The following is a 15,394-nucleotide window of genomic DNA, read 5'->3' as shown; positions in this document are numbered from 1 at the left end:
AGTGGCATCACGGTCTCGCAGCATGATATCGGGACAGGCTGGGATAGAACGAGCTGCCTGTGATTGATGCACAGGTGGGGGAGTCGTCACAGAGAAACGGGGAGGAAGGAGAACGAAGGGCTCATCAACGGGCAGTGCCGGCTTGCTCACGGGCACGAGGCACTGCGGCCTCGGCCAAGCTCGACCGGCGATGCAGCATTGTCAGCGTATAGTCATGTTTCCTATGCATTCCTGTGATCTTGGTACAGTCATAGACTGCAATAGGTGTGTCTCCCCCCGCCCAGCCGCAGAGAGCGCCAAGGAGCAGACTGTTGTGATCGCTGCTTTGTTGTTGTCGGCCCAGTCAGCGCCAGGATGAATTCCAAAAGAGAGCCTAAGGGACAGCACGGCGCCACCCAGAGTGGTGCCGCCCCCTTATTGTCCCTCCCTCCGCCCTGGCAGGCAGGCCGCCGCTTATAGTCACGCACGTCACTACGTGCCTCCAGCCTGTCCGCCAGCAGCAGCCAACCCCGCACCGTCGTCGGCCCATCCACCACCACGACCACGAACACACACCACATTGACTATTATCCCCCCCACCTTCCTCCATCATCATCATCATCAACACCCATCACAGCAAAGACATCAAGGCCCACACCCTCTACTCCTCCACTGCACCCATCTGGCATAGGTCGAAATGGTGCTCAAGGACCTGCTCAAGGCTCGTGAGTAGCGCCGGCGCACGGCACACGGCCCCGGGCACGCGCCAGCGTTGCCAGCAGAGCCTTCGTCGTTCGACCTTGCCGCATACCACCTCCAGAGCTCAATCTAACGCGCCCAGGATTCACCACCGCAATCCAATCGATCCCTGCCGGTACTTGGAAGATCCTCATCACCGACAAGGCATCGCAGACCCTCCTCGACTCGGTCTACACCCAGTACGATATCCTCCAACAGAATGTGACCTGTGCGTATGAGTCTGCGGCTTCGCAGAGCGGTGCCCAGTCTGTGCCAAAGTTAGACGCTGATGTATCCGCAGCCGTCGAACCCCTCCACTCGCCCCGACAGCCGATGCAGGTTGAGGCGCTGTACATCCTCACACCAACGGCGCAGAATGTTGATCGTGTGATTGCCGACTTTGTTGGCCGCAAGACGTACAACTCGGCGCATGTGTACTTTACCGATGGTGAGTGAGCGTCGAATGATGGCGAGCTGACATTGCAGGTATCGATGACAGCTTAGCACAGCGCCTGACTGATGGACTTGGCCCATCTGGTGTTCTGCGGGCGTTCGTGGAGCTCTACTGCAACTTCTATGGTCAGTGTTGGCAGACCACCGCCATGGCACACGTCGTTAACTGGTCACAGCTGCGGAGCAACGCGTCTTCTCGACACAAACGCCCTCGTCATTCTACTCATACTTTGGCAACCTCGGCGGCGTTGCCGCGGCAGACTTGTCCCTCGAAGCCTTCTACGATGACCTCAAGGTCACCGGCCGAGCGGTGCGTACAGTGCGTTTCACCAACTGACACTGTAGATTCTCAACGTCCTCACAACCATCAACGAGAATCCCTACATTCGATACTACCAGCCCACGCACCACGCCCCTCTTGGTCCCCTGGTCAACCAGCCCAATGCGTCATCGTCTCTTTCAACGCCTTCCAGCGCGCAAACGGGGCAGAGTAATCGCTGGCGAGCGGCAATGGGCGGCGCAAACAGAACACCCGAGGTCATTGGCGACTATCTTCCCAAGAAGATCGCGGTTCAGGTGCAGAACGACCTTGACGAGTACATGGCGAACAACCCAGAGTTCCCGACAAAATCGGATCGCCCTCGAGGGATGCTGTTCATCGTCGACCGCTCCATCGATCCCGTCGCTCCATTCCTGCATGAGTTCTGGTACCAGGCGATGGCCAACGACCTGTTGAAGATTGAGGACGGCATTCAGTATAGGTGAGTCCTGACGTTGGATGTGACTGACAACAAAGATATACGTACGAGAACACGGTCGGCGGCAAGGAGGACAAGGAGGCGATCTTGTCCGACGACGACGAAGTGTGGGTCTCCGTTCGTCACCTGCACATGAAGGATGCCATCGACCGCCTCATGACCGACTTTGGACGGTTCGCCCAGGAGCACGCCGGGTTCAGCGGTAACGCCAACAACGTCAGCATCGACATGCTCAAGGACATGCTGGCCAACTTGCCCCAGTTCCAGACACAGCGCGAGCAGTTTTCACTCCACCTCGAAATGGCTCAGGAGTGCATGAACCTGTTCCAGAAGCACAAGCTCAACCTCGCTGCCAACGTGGAGCAGTGCTGTGCGACCGGCTTCACTCCTGATGGCAAGGCCCCCAAATCCATTGTCGAGGAGATGGTTCCATTGCTGGACGACCGAAACATGAGCAACCTCGACAAGGTCCGTGTCATCGCTCTCTACATCATGTTCCGCGATGGTGTCGCCGACGAGGACCGTCGTCGCCTATACCAGCACGCCCGACTGTCGCTCTCTGAGCAGGACATGGTCAACAACCTCATCTACCTCGGCGTCACCGTTGTCAAGGACAGCAAGACACGCGTGCGCGGGTCGAGGATAAAGCAGAAATACGTCAACGCGGATGACCAGTTTGATCTCTCACGCTACAAGCCAGTGGTGCAGATCATGGTCGAGGAGCACGTTGGGAATCGCTTGGATCAACACCAGTTCCCCTTCATGCGCGACTCGCCAGCAGAGACTTCGCAGTCCTTGCGGGGCGGCAACAGCCTTGCTCCCGCCAACCTGAACGGCGGAACATCGCTCCGAAGCGCCAGACCGACATGGCACAAGGCACCCTCGGCGCGTGCTGCCAACAGCGACAGCAAGCAGCGCTTGGTCATCTTTGTCGCTGGAGGTGTCACATATTCTGAACTTCGCCAGGCCTACGTCCTCAGCCAGGCTCTTGGCAAGGACATTTACATTGGCTCGACACATATTGTCACACCAGAGATCTTCATGAAGGACCTTCGGTCTCTTGGCCGTGGTGGCATTGCTGGCAACCCTCCAAACCCCATCCCCGTCCACCCGCAGGCGCCGGTCCGCATCAACAGGCAGCCCGGTCAGCCTGTTCCCTACCAGCGGATTCTGGACTACCGCCACTGGGTGCCCCCTGTTGGCCCGCCTCCACTCGCGCCCCCAACACCGGCCTCTGCCATCAGTGCCAAGAGCGGCAAGAGCGGGAGCACTATGCGTCCTAGCGACTCGAACAACGACCTCCGCGGTGGCTTCTCGTCGCTGTCAATTTCGAGCAAGGACTCGAAGGCGAGCAGGAAGGATGGCGAGAAGAAGAAGAAGGAGAGCCTCTTCAAGATGAAGTGGGGCAAGGATTAATAGAGTATTCGTACTCGTCATAGCATAGTCTTGGTTGTGTCGTAAACATGCATGTTGATACCACAAAGTGATTTTGATACCTCAAAGTGAAGTGATACCACAAAGTGATGTTGATTCCACAAAGTGGACTACTGGGACCAAGACGCTGTGCTAGTCGCTCTCTCCCTCTCTACATTGCGCTGCATTTGGCAGCCTGTTGCCGTCGCTCACCCAAGCACTGCGTACGTGCGAAGGTGGCTGGGGTGGCGGACGGTCGCTGACGGTCGCTCATGGAAGGACGACGTACTTGTGAAGCGATTCGGGCAGAGCGGAAAAGAGGCCCTTCGATTCGAGCCAGACGCGCGAGAACAGGCGCGCCTGATACCTGTACGCGCCGTCACAGATCACAGTCACAACGGTGCTTCCGGGGCCCTTCTTCTTCGCGATCTGGGTCGCAGCCCAGACGTTGAGGGCGGACGACGCGCCAACGTAGAGACCCTCCTCGTCGAGCAGGCGGTAGATCATCTTGATCGACTCGGCGTCAGGCACGTGGACGGCACCAGACAGGAGCTCGAGGTCGGGCTTGAGGTTCTCAGTCACACGGCCCTGTCCAATACCCTCGGTAATCGAGCCAGTACCCTCGCGCTCGAGACGGCCGTTCTCGACGAGGTTGTACAGCACCGATCCGGGCGGGTCGGCGAGGTAGCTCTCGACGCGGCCGTCGCTCTTCTCGACGAGGTAGCGCGTGATGCCGGCGAGTGTGCCGCCCGTGCCGGTGGCCGCGACGAACGCGTCGAGCTTGCCGCCGCCCGTCTGCTCCCAGATCTCGGGGCCAGTGGACACGATGTGCGCGTTGCGGTTGGCAACGTTGTCGAACTGGTTGGTCCACACGGCGTTGTCCAGGCTCTCGGCGTACCGCCGCGCCTGGTGGTTGTAGTTCATCTCGTTGTCGAACGCGACGGCGGGAACGGGGCGCACGTCGGCGCCGAGCATGCGCAGCAGGTCGATCTTCTCCTGGCTCTGCGTGTCGGGCATGTAGATGACGCACTTGTACCCGCGCGCGCGGCAGACGTGGGCAAGACCAATGCCAGTGTTGCCGGCGGTGCCCTCGACCACCGTGCCTCCGGGCCGCAGCTGCCCGCGCTCCTCGGCGTCCTTGACGAGGTAGAGCGCGGCACGGTCCTTGATCGAGCCGCCGGGCGACATGAACTCGGCCTTGGCGAGGATGTTGGCGCCGGTCTCCTCAGAGACCTTGTTGAGGCGGATCTAGAGCGAGGCGTCAGCCAAGGGCCGGGACAGAATGTGGAAGGGCAGATTCTTTGCGACCTGGTACGCTGTACCAAGACCATGCGGCATCTGGCCGACGCGCTGAAGTCGAGGCTGATAGATGCCTAGCTCCAACAACGGTCCGAGTCTTGTGAGGCGCCACGGTCGACGCTCGCCTCGCTGGCCTGCTCCCAAACAACGACCAGGCCATGCACATGCGTGCATGTGGCCCCCACCCCACTGCTGCATCCTCCAGCAGCACCGCAGCACACTCACCAGCGGCGTGTTGCCGACAGCGCCAACAAAACCGTTGACGACACGGCTAGTCGCGGCGGTCGCGTAGGCGCGAGTCGCCGCGTGACGAGCGATGGGGCGCAGGGCCGAGCGGAGGACAGACATGGTAGCTGTTGCTGCTGCCGTTATGATAAGGTTGTGAGGGGGGGAGAGTGAGATGGGCAGGTCAGATGATGTGTTGCTCCAGTTGCCAGTAGCAGCAGCTCGATGCATGTCTCGTTGCACCACCTCGCAAGTCAGCAAGCTGGAATTGTTGGGTCGCCGTTCCGAATTGAAAAGGCTCTGACGTGCTCAAAACCGGCAGGCACATCAATGACGACAATCTGGATTAGAACCGCCGCTGTGCCGATCGGTCGCTTCCGGGACCGACACCACGTGTGTGGCGCGTGGCAGACACGCGAGGCCTCAACGGACAATGGACGTTCTCCGCGAGGAAGAACGTCCATTTCCGACTTTCGAGAGCCAGTTGCCGCCTCTGTTGACATCTCACAACCCGCATGATGAGGAGAGTTAGAGCCCTGTCGCGGCTCACGGCGCTCTCGGCGCGCCCGGGCGCCAGGCCTCTCGTATCAGCATCGCGGGTGAGCCTTACGCCGTCGACATCGGCCACACCGATAGCTCTTCCCCATCGCGGCATCGTGCCCGGAGTGCGCGCCTTTGCCGCATCGTCCAAAGCCAGTACCGAGGGCGTGGGCCCAGATGGCCGGAGAACAAAGATAGACATGTCCCAATTCCCTCCGGAGAGGATACGGTGAGTGTGGTCGTGTGGACTCTACTTACACCGCAGAAACCTATCCATCATCGCGCACATCGACCACGGCAAGTCGACGCTCGCGGATCGGCTGCTCCAGGTGGGTTGAGTGTTGTTGACCAGAAGGCACTAACCCGCCAGATGACCAACACCCTTCCTCCCGAATCCTCTCCCCAGTTCCTTGACAAACTCAAGGTCGAGCGTGAACGCGGCATCACAGTCAAGGCGCAGACGGTTTCGATTATCCACACGCACACTGACGGCAAAAAGTACCTGATCAACCTGATCGACACCCCGGGGCATGTCGATTTCAGCTACGAAGTGTCGCGCAGTCTGGGAGCATGCGAGGGCGGCCTGCTGCTTGTCGACTGCACGCAGGGTATCCAGGCCCAGACGCTCTCCGTGTTCCACCACGCGCTCGAGGCCAACCTCACCCTGTTGCCCGTCATCAACAAGGTCGACCTCCCTCATGCCGAGGCCGATCAGACTTCGGAGCAGATTGCCAGCTCGCTTGGTTTGCCAAAGGAGGACCACATGCGGATCAGCGCCAAGAGCGGTCTCGGCGTCGAGCATGTGCTCAATCAGATCATCGACGGTCTGCCTCCACCTCGCTGGGACGACAGTGACAAGCGCCTGCGTGCTCTTGTCTTTGACACTTTGTAGGTTGTCACGACGAGCTTTATCCTAACCCTCCAGCTATGACCGTTTCCGTGGCGTCGTCTCCTTAGTTCGCGTCATGTCCGGGTCGATCAAGAAGGGCGACAAGGTCAAGTTCCTCCAGACTGGCAAGAAGTACGACGTCCTCGACGTCGGCATCAACAACCCAGACGAGGTGCCAGTAGACGCTTTGCGAGAGGGACAGGTTGGATACCTGGTTTGCAACATGAAGAACTCGGAAGAGGCGCACATCGGTGATACGATCGCATATGTCGACAAGAGCGTCGACGCCTTGCCAGGCTTCAAGCCCATGAAGGCCATGGTGTACGCCGGCGTGTTCCCCACCGACAGCGCCGAGTTTACGGTGCTTGAAGAGGCTATCAACAGGCTCACGCTCAACGACCGCTCCGTCTCCGTGGAAAGGGAGTCGTCCGCCGCCCTCGGCCAGGGCTTCCGTCTCGGCTTCCTCGGAACGCTTCACATGGACGTGTTCCGACAGCGCCTCGAAGACGAGTATGACTCTGAAGTCATCGTCACTGCTCCTACCGTGCCGTACAAGCTCGTGTACAGGGACGGCAAAGAAGAGTACATCTCCAACCCTGCCGAGTTTCCCGACGTGACCGACACGCGGTTCAAGGTTGAGCGCGTCGAAGAGCCCATGGTTAACGCAACAATCTTTGTGCCCAACGACTACATTGGCGACATGATGGACCTGTGTTCCAAGTACCGCGGCGTCCAGCTCGAGTACAAGTTCCTCGAAGGAACTGACCGTGCCATCCTGCGGTACTCGTTGCCTCTGTCCGAGATTGTCACCGACTTTTTTTCCGACCTCAAGAGTGCGAGCTCGGGGTTTGCATCGTTTGACTACGAGGAAGCCGGATACGAGGCATCCAACCTCGTCAAGCTCAACATCTTGCTTAATGCCAAGCCTGTTGACGCCCTTGCCATGATCGTCCACCGCCCCGCCGCGCCCGCCATCGGAAGGGTCTGGACCAAGAAGCTCAAGGAGGTGCTCCCTCGCCAGCTGTTCGAGCTGTCCATTCAGGCCGCTGTTGGAAACAAGGTCGTCTCGCGTGAGACTCTGTCTGCCATGCGCAAGGACGTCACCGCCGGGCTGTACGGAGGCCACTACGAGCGCAAGATGAAGCACCTCAACAAGCAGAAGGAAGGAAAGAAACGCCTCAAGAAACTCGCAGGCAACATTGACATTCCCCAATCGGCTTTCTTCCAGGTGCTCTCCGCGCGCCCAAGATCGTTCACGACGTCTGCGAGGTTTCACGTTCAGGCTCACCACGACTGGTTGACCACTGAGCTCCCACCGTCGCCTCCTCCTCTCCCAAAGCGTCGCGCGGCAGCCGGTTCGAACCGATACTCACTACCTCACATCTCCCCCCAGCAACGTTCGTCAATGCTTTCCGACATTCACGTCCAGATAACCGAGCAGGCGCCTGGGTCGTCGGAAAACCTCTTCAACGACTTTAGTCGACTTTATCTGTCATCAACGAGTCACTCATTCACGCCAGTCGAGCTAAAGGCGATTGCGAAAGCGATGCACGTGATGGACAGGCGACACCTCTATCACGTCCGCGACGCCAACGACCGTCTGAAAACAGTTGCCGGTGCGCTCAAGGACACTGTGCGCCGTGAATACACCGCTGTTCATGGGCTGGAGGCGGCACTGTTTGTGTCTGCCGCTCGTCACCGCCGCAGCTTTACGAACAAGGATCTACGCCAGGCTGAAAGGCACTTTGAGCACCGGTTCCCAAAGGTCCCCGACGATGATGTCCGCCTCCATGAGTACAAAGTCTCCATCAACCACATGCTGTATCTGTGCCTCGTGGCAAAGGACATTCCACGATACGACAAGTTTTGGCACCGAATGATCGCGTCCGGCATCGAGCCCGGAAGCTGGGCCAACCTCACTCGTATTCTCGCTGCCGGGATGGGCCCCAGCCCCCGCTCCGTCGTGGACGAGCTGGCAAAAGCGCTGCGCGTCACCGAAGACCCCGACAACGCGGTGATTCTTGTCAACGCAGCCATCTGGCTGAGGGTGAAAGCTGGCGACATGGAGACTGCGTACAAGCTCTACAACGGCCTGCGTTCCCGCCCAAGTCGGTTTCACCAGCCCCCTCCCGACGACGACGCCATCTCGTCCATCGACTTTGCGCGCCTCCGCCCCTCGCGCTACACGTACCCAATGATGGTGAATGGGCTGGGATGGCGCGGTGACCTCGTCGCGGCCCTCAAGGTGCTCCGCGAGATGATCGACGACGGACATGTCCCGCGAATCCACGATTACACTGGGCTGTTCCGCGGCTTTGCCAAGTACGGCGAGGTGCCGTCTGGCCCCGCAGGGGGAGCCACGTCCGCCTTTCCCCTCTGGCTCAACTTTGGATCGCCGAGCCAGCTGACGAGCGTGTGGAGCACCCGCCGGTCGGAATTTTTGCCGTCTTTCGGCGGCTGGACGCTTGATGCGCTCGAAGACGTGTTCCACTCATTCCTGTCGGCCCGGCTTCCCGCAAACGCTTCGCGCTCGCAACAGCCCACGGAGAAGCTCATCTACTATATCCTCGTGGCGTTTGCGCGCACGACCAACGCCGACGAGACAACTGTGCGCGCCACGCTCGACGCGCTGACGAAGAAGTTCGGGCCGAACAACCCAGAGGGTTGGGAGGGATGGAATGAGTCGAGCCGGATTATGAAGATCCGCGAAGTGCTTGCGAAGCAGGGGGCGTCGCGGCGGCCTCAGGGAGGGCCGTAGGTGCGCACCTCGCCTCGGAGATGATGTCCGATGCACCTCCAGCACGTCGGCGCGTCAAGCCATCTCTAAGCCATATCTTGCATAGATTGTATACCCTGCATAACAATGACACGAGCATGCACTGTACGTCATACACAAGGGGCATGGTAGTGCTGCTGCTCCTGAGCGGCGGGGCCACCCCCCGCGCTCTCCGCCTCTGGGCCCGCTGCCTTCTTACAGCTCAATATCCTCGTCGTCGTACGCCTCCTTGATGATGCGGTAGATGTAGGACGGGGGGTGGTCGCCGCTGCGAGTGGGTCAGTATGTTGACTCCCGCAGGCCCGTGTTTGTCCACTTACACATTAGTCGCGTACAGGTTGATGAGCTCGGGGCGGATGTAGTCGTAGTGTGGGTCGGTCACCTCGACGCCCTCAAAGCCGCCGCCGCCGCCCGTGTGGTCGTAGCCGATGACGGGGCCAGGGCCCTGGAAGTCGAGCGCGTCGTACTCGTGGTACAGGTTCCACACTGGGGCAAACTTGAACTGGCCCGTGGTGACGACGACGGGCTTTGCGTGCGTCTTGGCAGCGAGGACGGCGGCAAGCGAGCCGGCGAGCGCGAAGAGGCCGCCGTTCGCCGAGACCGAGTGCGCGCCGAGAATGACCTTTGTCACTCTGGGCATGATGGCGTGGAGAGACGCATCGGGAATAAGAATCGTCGGAATACCAGCCGTGGCCAGGTTGCCTGCCATTGCCTGGCCGAGGAAGCTGGGCGCCGACTCGAGCACAATGACTGTAAACTTTCTGTCTCTAAACGCCTGCTTGAGGAACGCCTCGACGGTGCGCGAGTGGCCAAGGGTAAGAATCACCTCGGACGAGTGGATGTGCTCCTTTGCTCCCCTGGCCACGTCCTCGTGTGTCGTCTCGAGCTCGTTGATGACCTCGTCAATGGCCTGAATGAGGACGGGCTTGAGCTTGCCGGCCTGGCGCGCAAACTCGGCGTTCTCGCGCGCCTGCTGCGCCTCCCACTCGTCCACGTCGAGCGGGCCAGAGCGGCTCCCGCGGTGGCCTGGCGGGGTAGCAAACAGGCTGTTGGTGCTCGCGCTAAAGTCGAGCACCGAGCCCTGGCGCTCCAGGCCCGAGCGCTCGAGTTGCACGCGCGAGTGACGCATGGCGACAAAGTTGGACAGGCTCGCCTGGCGCGTGATCACCGGCGTGGAGGGTATGCTGCCGCTCGCGTGGCCCGACGACGTGCCGGTGCGGCCGGCGGCGGCGGCGTTGGCGGCCGTCGCAATGCTAAAGTACTGCGTTGGGGGGGTGACGAACCCCGGCGTGCCCGGCCCGACATATGGTGTGCCGGGGATGCTGGGCGGCTGGGACAGGCGCGCGGCAGCAGCGGCGCGGTACTCTTCGCGGATGAGCCGCGTGATACGGCGCACAATGTTGCCGGCGGCCAGCTCCTTGGGGTTGGCCTCGACGAGGCGCCGGCCGACGCTGCGGATGATGGAGAGGAGCTCGTCGATGGTCGTGTACTTGACGCTGCGGACAATGTTTTGGATGAGCGCCGCGGTCGCGAGCGCGACGTTTCGCGAGCCGACAATCTGGCTGGGTGCGTGTCAGAGGGGCGGGCGTGAAACGGGGCGGCAACTCACCGGCGGCGCAGGCGCACGACGAGCGCGTCGACCAGCTTGTTGCTGGCCTCGGTCTGATTGTTAGCCATTGTGCTGGTCGTGGTGGTGGAGAGTGCAGACTCACCAGAGCTGCCTCTGCGGCCATTGCGTTGTTGTAGGGTGGCGGCGGGGCGCGAGTCTAGGGAACTTTTGTGGGTGCGCACAAGCAACTCGAGCAGCACGGTGGACAATGACAACAAGTCGAGGGGGAGTTCGAGTCGGAAAAATCCTTTAGGCGGGCGTGGTGACTTTTCTAATCCGCTCTCTTCACGTGTCATTAGCCCCTTCTAATGCACTTTTGAAATGACCCCACACGCCGCCAAGCGCATACTTGCGTGCGTCATTGCTCGTCTCGACCTCGCCATCGCCCACACCACAATGAGCGCGCCAACACAAATAGGTATGGCGCTGCCTCCGAGCAAGCTGACCCCAGGCCCCATCCCGCAGCAGTACGCGGCGGCCGCGACCGTCCCGCTCGTCAAGTCGCCCGCGCTGTGGCTCCCACCACGGGTGAGCTGGGCGCTGTCCTCCTCAGCTGACGCCAGGTCGAGATGCCAAACGACATCCACCCGCTCCCAGAGGACATCACGGCCTACGTGAGCTAACTGATTGCGTCGGGGCCTAGCTCACACCGCAGTTCGTCTACCCCTTCACGCTGGAGCAGCACGTCGTGGGCCTCACCCCGCCCCCGCATGTTGCTATCGCGGAACAGCGCGCGCGCAACGCCGCGGTCCTGCACGCCCGCGAGGTCGAGGAGGAGCAGCGCGAGCGCGACGCACTGCATAAGCTTGCGCCTGGGTACAACCCCAGCTCGCTGCTTATGCCAACTGCCCGCGGTGGAGCGGCACCAGTAGGTGCAGCCCAGCCAGCATCCTCGGGTGCTGCGGCCGCCGCCAGCACAGCCGCACCAGACCCGATGGACGAGCTCGTTGCCCAGCTCGAGGAGCTAGAGAACCACAAGTCGTGAGGTGCATCATCATGTATTGTTGTATAGTATGCTGCGGTTGAGGTGTGGCTGAGGTGCTCACACGACTAACGTGCTCATCATTTTATACATCATCAAGACGGTATCTCTACTCCTACGACATCAAGGCGATGAGGCCGAGTTCCCTGAGGGGTCAGAACAATGGCAATCTTCTCCACAAGTCACTCACTGTCGGACCTGATCGCCAACGAGCATCTCGCCGTACTGCTTCTGCGGGCCGAACCGGTCTTCAGCGCGCTTCCTCAGCTCCGGCATGGCCGCCAGGGGGAAGTCTGGTGTCAGGTGCCAGAACTGCGGTGTCAGCTGTCGCCCAGTATTGGACAGCTCACGAAAGTCGACGAGATGCGAGTCAGAGGACGGTCTGGGTGTGTCTGCTTGCGACGAGCGATTGCCTGTGGCGTCAGGTGGTTCACAGGAGACTGGACATTGGACACTTACGTCCAGCGTCGCCTGGTTGCACACGACCTCATGGAAGCCAGCTGCGAAAGTCAGCTTGAGACCCCGACGACGACAAAGCTGACCCTTGATGAGACCGCCAGTCAACCACTCGAGCTGCTTGCCGGCCTGGACGAGGAGGCAGCCCTCGGGCACGCGAGCAGGGATACGCTGGCCCGTGTTGCGGGCCCAGATGTTGACTGTTGTCAGCTAAGTCCAACTCAGCTAATCAGCTCACGTCCTGGGTAGCGCGACTGGCCGTGAATGGTGAGGAAGTTGAGGTCAGTGTGGAAGCCGGCGTAGATGCTGGTGGGTTAGGTCTTGCTCGGTGGCTCTTGAACCCACCTGTCGAGCTCGCCGAACTTGACGAGGTCGGTCGCGGTGGGTGCCAGGAGATGGGATCTGCAGCGTGAGCTTTATAGAACTTCTGGAGTCAGGCGACAGCTCACCCATATCGGCCAGCGTCGAGGAAGGTCTTCTCGTCGAGGTCGAGACCCGCCGCCACCATACGCGCCACACCCTCCACACTGCGGGGTCAGTTGGCGACCGAGTGGCTTAAAGCGCAACTCACGCCTGCTTGATGAACCCGCCCCACTCGCTCACACCTTCCTCCCATGTCGCCTCGAATGCCTTGGGCACGACGTTCGGCGCGGTCGAAATGGGAAACTTGGACTCGTACGGCGGGCGATCAGCCATGCGGTGGAAGAAGCTGGGGTCAGGTCAGCAGCGCCACGGTTCCAACCCACCGGCACTTGGGGTCCGCGTCGTGGCCCGTGAGGTCGAGCGGGCGCTCGGCGGGGTCGAGACTGGCGATGATGGCCTGGCACTCGTCGTCGCGGCTGCACTTGGGCTTCTCGGTGTTCTCGAGGGTGACGCCCTGGGTGTGGTGTGAGCTGCTGCGCTCCTGCGAGGCATTGAACTCGGACCCACCACCTGGTACCCGATCTCTGGGCGCTCATCCTTCTCGAGCTCGGCCTGCGGCAGGGCAAAGTAGTCCTCGAACAGGTCGAGGAAGCGGTCGTTCGCCTCCTTTGGCGCGCGCGAGTCGCGCACCACCAGCGCGCCGGTGAGGATGAGCGACTCGGCAGCCTTGCGGGCCTCCGCCTGCGCGGCGGGCGAGCTGGGGTCGGCGAGGTACACGTCGAGGTCTACGAGGAGGGGCGCCATGGTGACTTTTGCAATGGGGAAGTGGAGATCCGGCGAGAGCGGAGAAGACAAGGCATGACTGTGTTTTTGCAGGCGACCAGCGTGGTGCACCTCCACTCTGGTGTCGGTGTGGACATTTGGTCCCGCGCCGCACCAGCCAGCCAGTTGTCAGTGGTCGATTGCCATCGAGGTCATCGACTTGGACGACAATCTCAGCTCTCTCCACCCCACGCACCATGTCCAACCTCTCAGACGATACACTGCGCAAGGTGAGCTTCACGCTGGTGACCCCTCTGACCCCGCCCCAGATCCTGCAGCAGATCCAGACCCAGGCCGTCACGGCCCAGCGGCAGCACTCGCTCGTGCGCGCTCAGATCCAGAGCAAGGAGAAGGAGCGCAAGATCCTCGACTTGACGGTGCGCGAGCTCGCGACGGTGCCCAAGAGCGACGACACGCGCATGTTCCGTGGTGTGGGCAAGATGTAAGTGGGTGTGGGGGGTTGTGTTGCAGCAGCAGCGTGAAGTCGCGGCGCTCTGGACTTGGCCGAGGCCACACGTCCACGCCTCGCGACCAGTCGACCAGTCGCGCCCGATCGCGTCCTTCGCCCCCGGCTGCTCGCCCGCTCGCCTTGCTAACCCTCGCGCAGGTTCATCGAGCAGCCGCGCTCAGAAATCAACGCCCGCCACGAGGCGCAGCAGAAGACGCTCACGACCGACATTGACGCGCTCACCAAGAAGGCAAAGTACTTTGAGCGCCAGGTCGAGGAGGCCAACGGCCAACTGCGGGACATTGTGTGTAGCTCCCGGGCCAGACAGGTGCGACGTAGCTGACACAGCCCAGTTCCACAGCCAGAACCGCGAGCGAGCGTAGACGCGCGCACGAAGATAGATACCCCCGCTTCGTGTATACCCCCATCAACAGCACATCCTCAGCATACGTGTCATGTTCCACCGGACTGGCCGGCTCGCAGTAGCGCAATGTATATAGATCAGTCAACGGCGGCGGTGCGGCAGGCGTGTGTGGAGTTTGTGCAGCGGTGTGGTTGTCCGGAACAGGTTGTGGCTGCCACAAGTGCTTCGAGCCTCCGCCTCATTGACCTCTTCCACAACCAGTCTCCGCCGAATCCTCCCCCACCGACGTCACATGGAATGCCATGCATCATGGAGGCGTCTACCTTCATTTTCATCTCTGCACGCGCGCCGCTTAGGCACCGCTAATCCTCATGATGGTGTTGATAATGTCACCCTGGCAAAGTTAGCTGGGTCCCCGGCGACGTCTGCCAACTTACGTTCTCGGCCTCGAGGGCAGCGCGGGCAGCCTCCTCAGTGCAGCCAGTCTGGGCGACGACGAGCTTGATGTCCTCCTCGGTCGAGCCAGATCCCGAGGCGGGCTTCTTGGCGTCCGAGTCGTCAAGCTCGGGGGCGCTGGCAACGTCAGCTCGGGTCGGGCGACCACACACTCCACACTGCCTACTCACTCATCACCACCCATCAAGTCCTCAAGCGACTTGGGGATGCCGTCCTTGAAGCCGCCCGAGGCGTGGGCAGCCTGGGCAGCCTGGGTCGAGGCAGCGAGCTGCTGCTGGGCCGAGATCTGAGCAGCCGAGGTGGGGTCCTCGACCTGGGCCTCGCCGAAGACAATGTAGCAGTCGGATCCGGGCGACTTGTAGACCTCGGGCTGGGCAACGACGAGGAGGACACCCTTGGGGCGGCGGAGGGTGACACGCTGGATTCCGGGGACCTTCTTGAGGCCGAGACCCTCGAGAGCCTGTGGAGTGTTAGTGTCGGTGGATCTTTGCCGGCGCGGCGAGCTGCAAAGTGATAATCACCTTGCGAGCCTTGCGCTCGGGCTTGGAGTAGAGGTCGACGGTGACGCCGGTGGCGGCGTTGTCCTCAAGGGTAAGGTTCTCGATCGACATGATGGTGTTGGTGTGGTGGAGATGTGTGGTTGTTGGAAACGAGTGGAAAGTGGTGTCGTGACTGCCTGCCGGTTGGCGGGTGACCAGCCAGCGAGCAGCGAGCAGGCAACGGGTGCTGGCAAGGGCCGAGTTTGCGACTGATACCGACTGGGCAGGGAACAGGCCAGCCTAAATGAAACGTCATTAAAAGCGGGATCAAATCTACTCAGTTGC

The 15,394-nt window shown here is 61.1% G+C and overlaps 8 protein-coding genes across 8 annotated transcripts; 4 read left to right on the top strand and 4 right to left on the bottom strand.

The window, feature by feature from the left end:
* Window positions 1-509: 509 nt before the first annotated feature.
* On the top strand, window positions 510-3,384 carry sec1 (Protein transport protein sec1). Its single transcript, XM_062772197.1, has 6 exons — window positions 510-704; window positions 821-1,165; window positions 1,204-1,296; window positions 1,347-1,480; window positions 1,516-1,931; window positions 1,967-3,384. Exons 1-6 carry the CDS (start codon window positions 677-679, stop codon window positions 3,342-3,344), a joined length of 2,394 nt encoding a protein of 797 aa, XP_062628181.1. The 5' UTR covers window positions 510-676; the 3' UTR covers window positions 3,345-3,384.
* cysB_0 (Cysteine synthase 1) lies at window positions 3,381-5,070 on the bottom strand. Its single transcript, XM_062772196.1, has 2 exons — window positions 4,866-5,070; window positions 3,381-4,589 (listed from the first exon to the last, which is right to left on the bottom strand). The coding sequence occupies exons 1-2, from the start codon at window positions 4,986-4,988 to the stop codon at window positions 3,612-3,614; spliced, it is 1,101 nt and encodes a 366-aa protein (XP_062628180.1). The 5' UTR covers window positions 4,989-5,070; the 3' UTR covers window positions 3,381-3,611.
* A 310-nt stretch (window positions 5,071-5,380) lies between these two features.
* GUF1 (Translation factor GUF1, mitochondrial) lies at window positions 5,381-10,224 on the top strand (the record flags this gene model as incomplete). Its single annotated transcript, XM_062772195.1, has 5 exons — window positions 5,381-5,634; window positions 5,671-5,734; window positions 5,776-6,293; window positions 6,331-9,338; window positions 9,391-10,224. The coding sequence occupies 4 exons, from the start codon at window positions 5,381-5,383 to the stop codon at window positions 9,050-9,052; spliced, it is 3,558 nt and encodes a 1,185-aa protein (XP_062628179.1). The 3' UTR covers window positions 9,053-9,338; window positions 9,391-10,224.
* eif2b2 (Translation initiation factor eIF-2B subunit beta) lies at window positions 9,266-10,868 on the bottom strand (the record flags this gene model as incomplete). The annotated part of the gene is made up of 4 exons (XM_062772194.1): window positions 10,783-10,868; window positions 10,680-10,732; window positions 9,391-10,632; window positions 9,266-9,338 (listed from the first exon to the last, which is right to left on the bottom strand). The coding sequence occupies exons 1-4, from the start codon at window positions 10,801-10,803 to the stop codon at window positions 9,266-9,268; spliced, it is 1,389 nt and encodes a 462-aa protein (XP_062628178.1). The 5' UTR covers window positions 10,804-10,868.
* Window positions 10,869-11,070: 202 nt separating this feature from the next.
* Window positions 11,071-11,664, top strand: LOC62_04G005647 (uncharacterized protein; the record flags this gene model as incomplete). The annotated part of the gene is made up of 4 exons (XM_062772193.1): window positions 11,071-11,097; window positions 11,131-11,207; window positions 11,243-11,293; window positions 11,335-11,664. Exons 1-4 carry the CDS (start codon window positions 11,076-11,078, stop codon window positions 11,662-11,664), a joined length of 480 nt encoding a protein of 159 aa, XP_062628177.1. The 5' UTR covers window positions 11,071-11,075.
* Window positions 11,665-11,768: 104 nt separating this feature from the next.
* Window positions 11,769-13,291, bottom strand: LOC62_04G005646 (uncharacterized protein). Its single transcript, XM_062772192.1, has 10 exons — window positions 13,048-13,291; window positions 12,864-12,994; window positions 12,689-12,826; window positions 12,567-12,644; window positions 12,463-12,519; window positions 12,356-12,423; window positions 12,121-12,317; window positions 12,012-12,074; window positions 11,852-11,973; window positions 11,769-11,807 (listed from the first exon to the last, which is right to left on the bottom strand). Exons 1-10 carry the CDS (start codon window positions 13,282-13,284, stop codon window positions 11,777-11,779), a joined length of 1,122 nt encoding a protein of 373 aa, XP_062628176.1. The 5' UTR covers window positions 13,285-13,291; the 3' UTR covers window positions 11,769-11,776.
* Window positions 13,292-13,499: 208 nt separating this feature from the next.
* On the top strand, window positions 13,500-14,426 carry pfdn1 (Prefoldin subunit 1; the record flags this gene model as incomplete). Its single annotated transcript, XM_062772191.1, has 3 exons — window positions 13,500-13,744; window positions 13,910-14,054; window positions 14,104-14,426. The coding sequence occupies 3 exons, from the start codon at window positions 13,500-13,502 to the stop codon at window positions 14,131-14,133; spliced, it is 420 nt and encodes a 139-aa protein (XP_062628175.1). The 3' UTR covers window positions 14,134-14,426.
* On the bottom strand, window positions 14,403-15,213 carry EGD2 (Nascent polypeptide-associated complex subunit alpha). Its single transcript, XM_062772190.1, has 4 exons — window positions 15,092-15,213; window positions 14,741-15,030; window positions 14,552-14,687; window positions 14,403-14,508 (listed from the first exon to the last, which is right to left on the bottom strand). Exons 1-4 carry the CDS (start codon window positions 15,179-15,181, stop codon window positions 14,467-14,469), a joined length of 558 nt encoding a protein of 185 aa, XP_062628174.1. The 5' UTR covers window positions 15,182-15,213; the 3' UTR covers window positions 14,403-14,466.
* Between the last annotated feature and the right edge of the window lie 181 nt (window positions 15,214-15,394).

Source organism: Vanrija pseudolonga, chromosome 4, assembly GCF_020906515.1.
Source record: "Vanrija pseudolonga chromosome 4, complete sequence".
Lineage (NCBI taxonomy): Eukaryota > Fungi > Basidiomycota > Tremellomycetes > Trichosporonales > Trichosporonaceae > Vanrija > Vanrija pseudolonga.
This window is presented reverse-complemented; position numbering and strand designations above follow the sequence as displayed.

Excerpts from the sequence above, each read along its gene's own strand:
- cysB_0 (XM_062772196.1), bottom strand. The coding sequence starts at position 4,988 with ATGTCTGTCCTCCGCTCGGCCCTGCGCCCCATCGCTCGTCACGCGGCG. Across the intron at positions 4,590-4,865 it reads CTGTCGGCAACACGCCGCTG|ATCCGCCTCAACAAGGTCTC; the intron begins GTGAGTGTGCTG and ends GCCTCGCTCTAG.
- LOC62_04G005646 (XM_062772192.1), bottom strand. The coding sequence starts at position 13,284 with ATGGCGCCCCTCCTCGTAGACCTCGACGTGTACCTCGCCGACCCCAGC. Across the intron at positions 12,424-12,462 it reads AAGTTCGGCGAGCTCGACAG|CATCTACGCCGGCTTCCACA; the intron begins GTGGGTTCAAGA and ends CTAACCCACCAG. Across the intron at positions 12,075-12,120 it reads GCAACCAGGCGACGCTGGAC|GCAATCGCTCGTCGCAAGCA; the intron begins GTAAGTGTCCAA and ends CTGACGCCACAG.
- sec1 (XM_062772197.1), top strand. The coding sequence starts at position 677 with ATGGTGCTCAAGGACCTGCTCAAGGCTC. Across the intron at positions 1,297-1,346 it reads GCTCTACTGCAACTTCTATG|CTGCGGAGCAACGCGTCTTC; the intron begins GTCAGTGTTGGC and ends AACTGGTCACAG. Across the intron at positions 1,932-1,966 it reads GAGGACGGCATTCAGTATAG|ATATACGTACGAGAACACGG; the intron begins GTGAGTCCTGAC and ends CTGACAACAAAG.
- EGD2 (XM_062772190.1), bottom strand. The coding sequence starts at position 15,181 with ATGTCGATCGAGAACCTTACCCTTGAGGACAACGCCGCCACCGGCGTC. Across the intron at positions 15,031-15,091 it reads CCGAGCGCAAGGCTCGCAAG|GCTCTCGAGGGTCTCGGCCT; the intron begins GTGATTATCACT and ends AACACTCCACAG. Across the intron at positions 14,688-14,740 it reads GACTTGATGGGTGGTGATGA|CGCCCCCGAGCTTGACGACT; the intron begins GTGAGTAGGCAG and ends TGACGTTGCCAG.